The sequence below is a fragment of the Perkinsus marinus genome (assembly GCF_000006405.1).
Source record: "Perkinsus marinus ATCC 50983 genomic scaffold scf_1104296936826, whole genome shotgun sequence".
NCBI classification, from domain to species: domain Eukaryota; phylum Perkinsozoa; order Perkinsida; family Perkinsidae; genus Perkinsus; species Perkinsus marinus.
In genome coordinates, this window is record NW_003214046.1 from 1 (window position 1) to 1,688 (window position 1,688).

Below are 1,688 nucleotides of genomic sequence, written 5' to 3' on the forward strand. Positions count from 1 at the left end.
GTGGACGAGGCTGCGACAAGACGAGGGTTGGAAAGTCACTGTTGGTGGGCCTGATCTGCATCTTCCCTCCCGGGCAGGAAAAGTATCTTTCAGTCTATATGGAAATCAACAGGCGGTCTGGACTGGAGACTTCATCATTTCTGTCATGATCGGTTGCCTCAGTAAAATCAACGAGCCCAGAGTCACTGCTCGTATCGCCTCCAGCATGCAGAACCTCGTGAAAGGTGCCTACCGACCTGTCGGTGTTGTTCCGATTAGCTGCTGATCTCAGGTGAACTACTGCAAGTACAGCATAAGAAGCATCTACCATGTGTAGATGATGATGGTGATGCTCGAGTTGATATGGCGTCGTTGAAAAGAGACGAGGATGAGAGTACCACTACTACGAAGTGTAATATGTCTGCTTAGGAATATGCACTCTGAATTCTATTGGTGTTTCAGGTGGCTCCGACAGTGAATTGGATGAGAGGAGCAGTCCTCGGCGCACTACGAAGGTTACGCCCAGGTCGGAAACCACCCACATCTTATTCCTAGATCATTTTTTCAAGCATACGTAATTCATTCTGATATGGTGTAGTGGTAGAAAATCGGTCTGTCTCACACAAGGACGTCGGTTCGGAACCCACCGAGCTTGCTTTTCGATATCTGTGTCTTTTCAGCCTGCCAAGATCGCCATCGACATCGGTAACATCAAATCGGTTTTCTGCCATCGCCCTGAAGTCTGCAGCAGTTCGGCCGCACTTTAAGCGTTACATATTAAAGTCTTTTTATAAAACAGCAAGCCTCTTCGCCAGTGCTATGGAATGTGTGGCGATCCTTGCTGGTAGTAGTAGTAGTAGTAGTAGTAGTAGTAGTAGTAGTAGTAGTAGTATGATAATAATGAGTTCGATGATCGAAGCCGATTTTCTCGATCCCGTGTAGATCTTCCTCCAGCCCTCGTATCAGCATGCTACCTTTTCGGAGTCCACTTCGGTCTGGAATTCCAAATCCGAGACGATATGCTCGATGTCGAGATGGACGTTGAAGGCAGCTCAGGAAGTCTCGGGAAACCAAAAGGAACAGACTTGCTCAACGGTCAAGCAACAGCACCGGTAGGCAGCAGCCTTGCGGTATCGTGGGCGATTTGGAGTTGTACTATTGTCAGTTCCTTTTCGCATGTGACGACGATCCGTCCTTGCTATCCTTGGTGGAGCGCGGGTTCAAGGGGGAGGGAGATGCGGAGATGGCCTTAGAGGCATTGCAGAGAAATGGGAAAGCATTACAACGAGCGAAACTGCTCGTGGGATATCACGCTTCTAAAGTAACGGGTGCGAGAGTCGAACTGGGGACCTTTCGAGTGATAGACATTGGTTGATACCGATAGACTAATATTTCGCTGAGTGATTTTTTCAGGCGATAGGCTGCTTACTCCAACTTCCCGACTGTGATGCTCGACAAGCGTTGATTGATCTTACTAGCAGCTACGCTGCCCGTACTTCGTAGTTCTTACTTTTCCTGCGATCATTGCCACACTTGTTGTACTAACGTTCTCTACAGTGGGATAGGAGTATGTTTCCGATCAGTATACAACGTTTAAGCGCACAGTGACGATCTATATTTAATTTACTTCCTAGTTGCAGATGCGACGATGGTTGGTTTGTGCTTATTGTATCCCGGTGTTGAGTTCATTAAGTAGAGCATTGCAGGGT

At 47.7% G+C, this 1,688-nt stretch overlaps 1 protein-coding gene across 1 annotated transcript; it reads left to right on the plus strand.

The window, feature by feature from the left end:
* Positions 1-93: 93 nt before the first annotated feature.
* Pmar_PMAR021650 (hexaprenyl pyrophosphate synthetase, putative) lies at positions 94-1,482 on the plus strand (the record flags this gene model as incomplete). The annotated part of the gene is made up of 5 exons (XM_002783655.1): positions 94-247; positions 721-823; positions 922-1,091; positions 1,145-1,300; positions 1,393-1,482. Coding segments are annotated over 5 exons (673 nt in total), but the record flags the coding sequence as incomplete, so codon positions are not given.
* Positions 1,483-1,688: the final 206 nt, after the last annotated feature.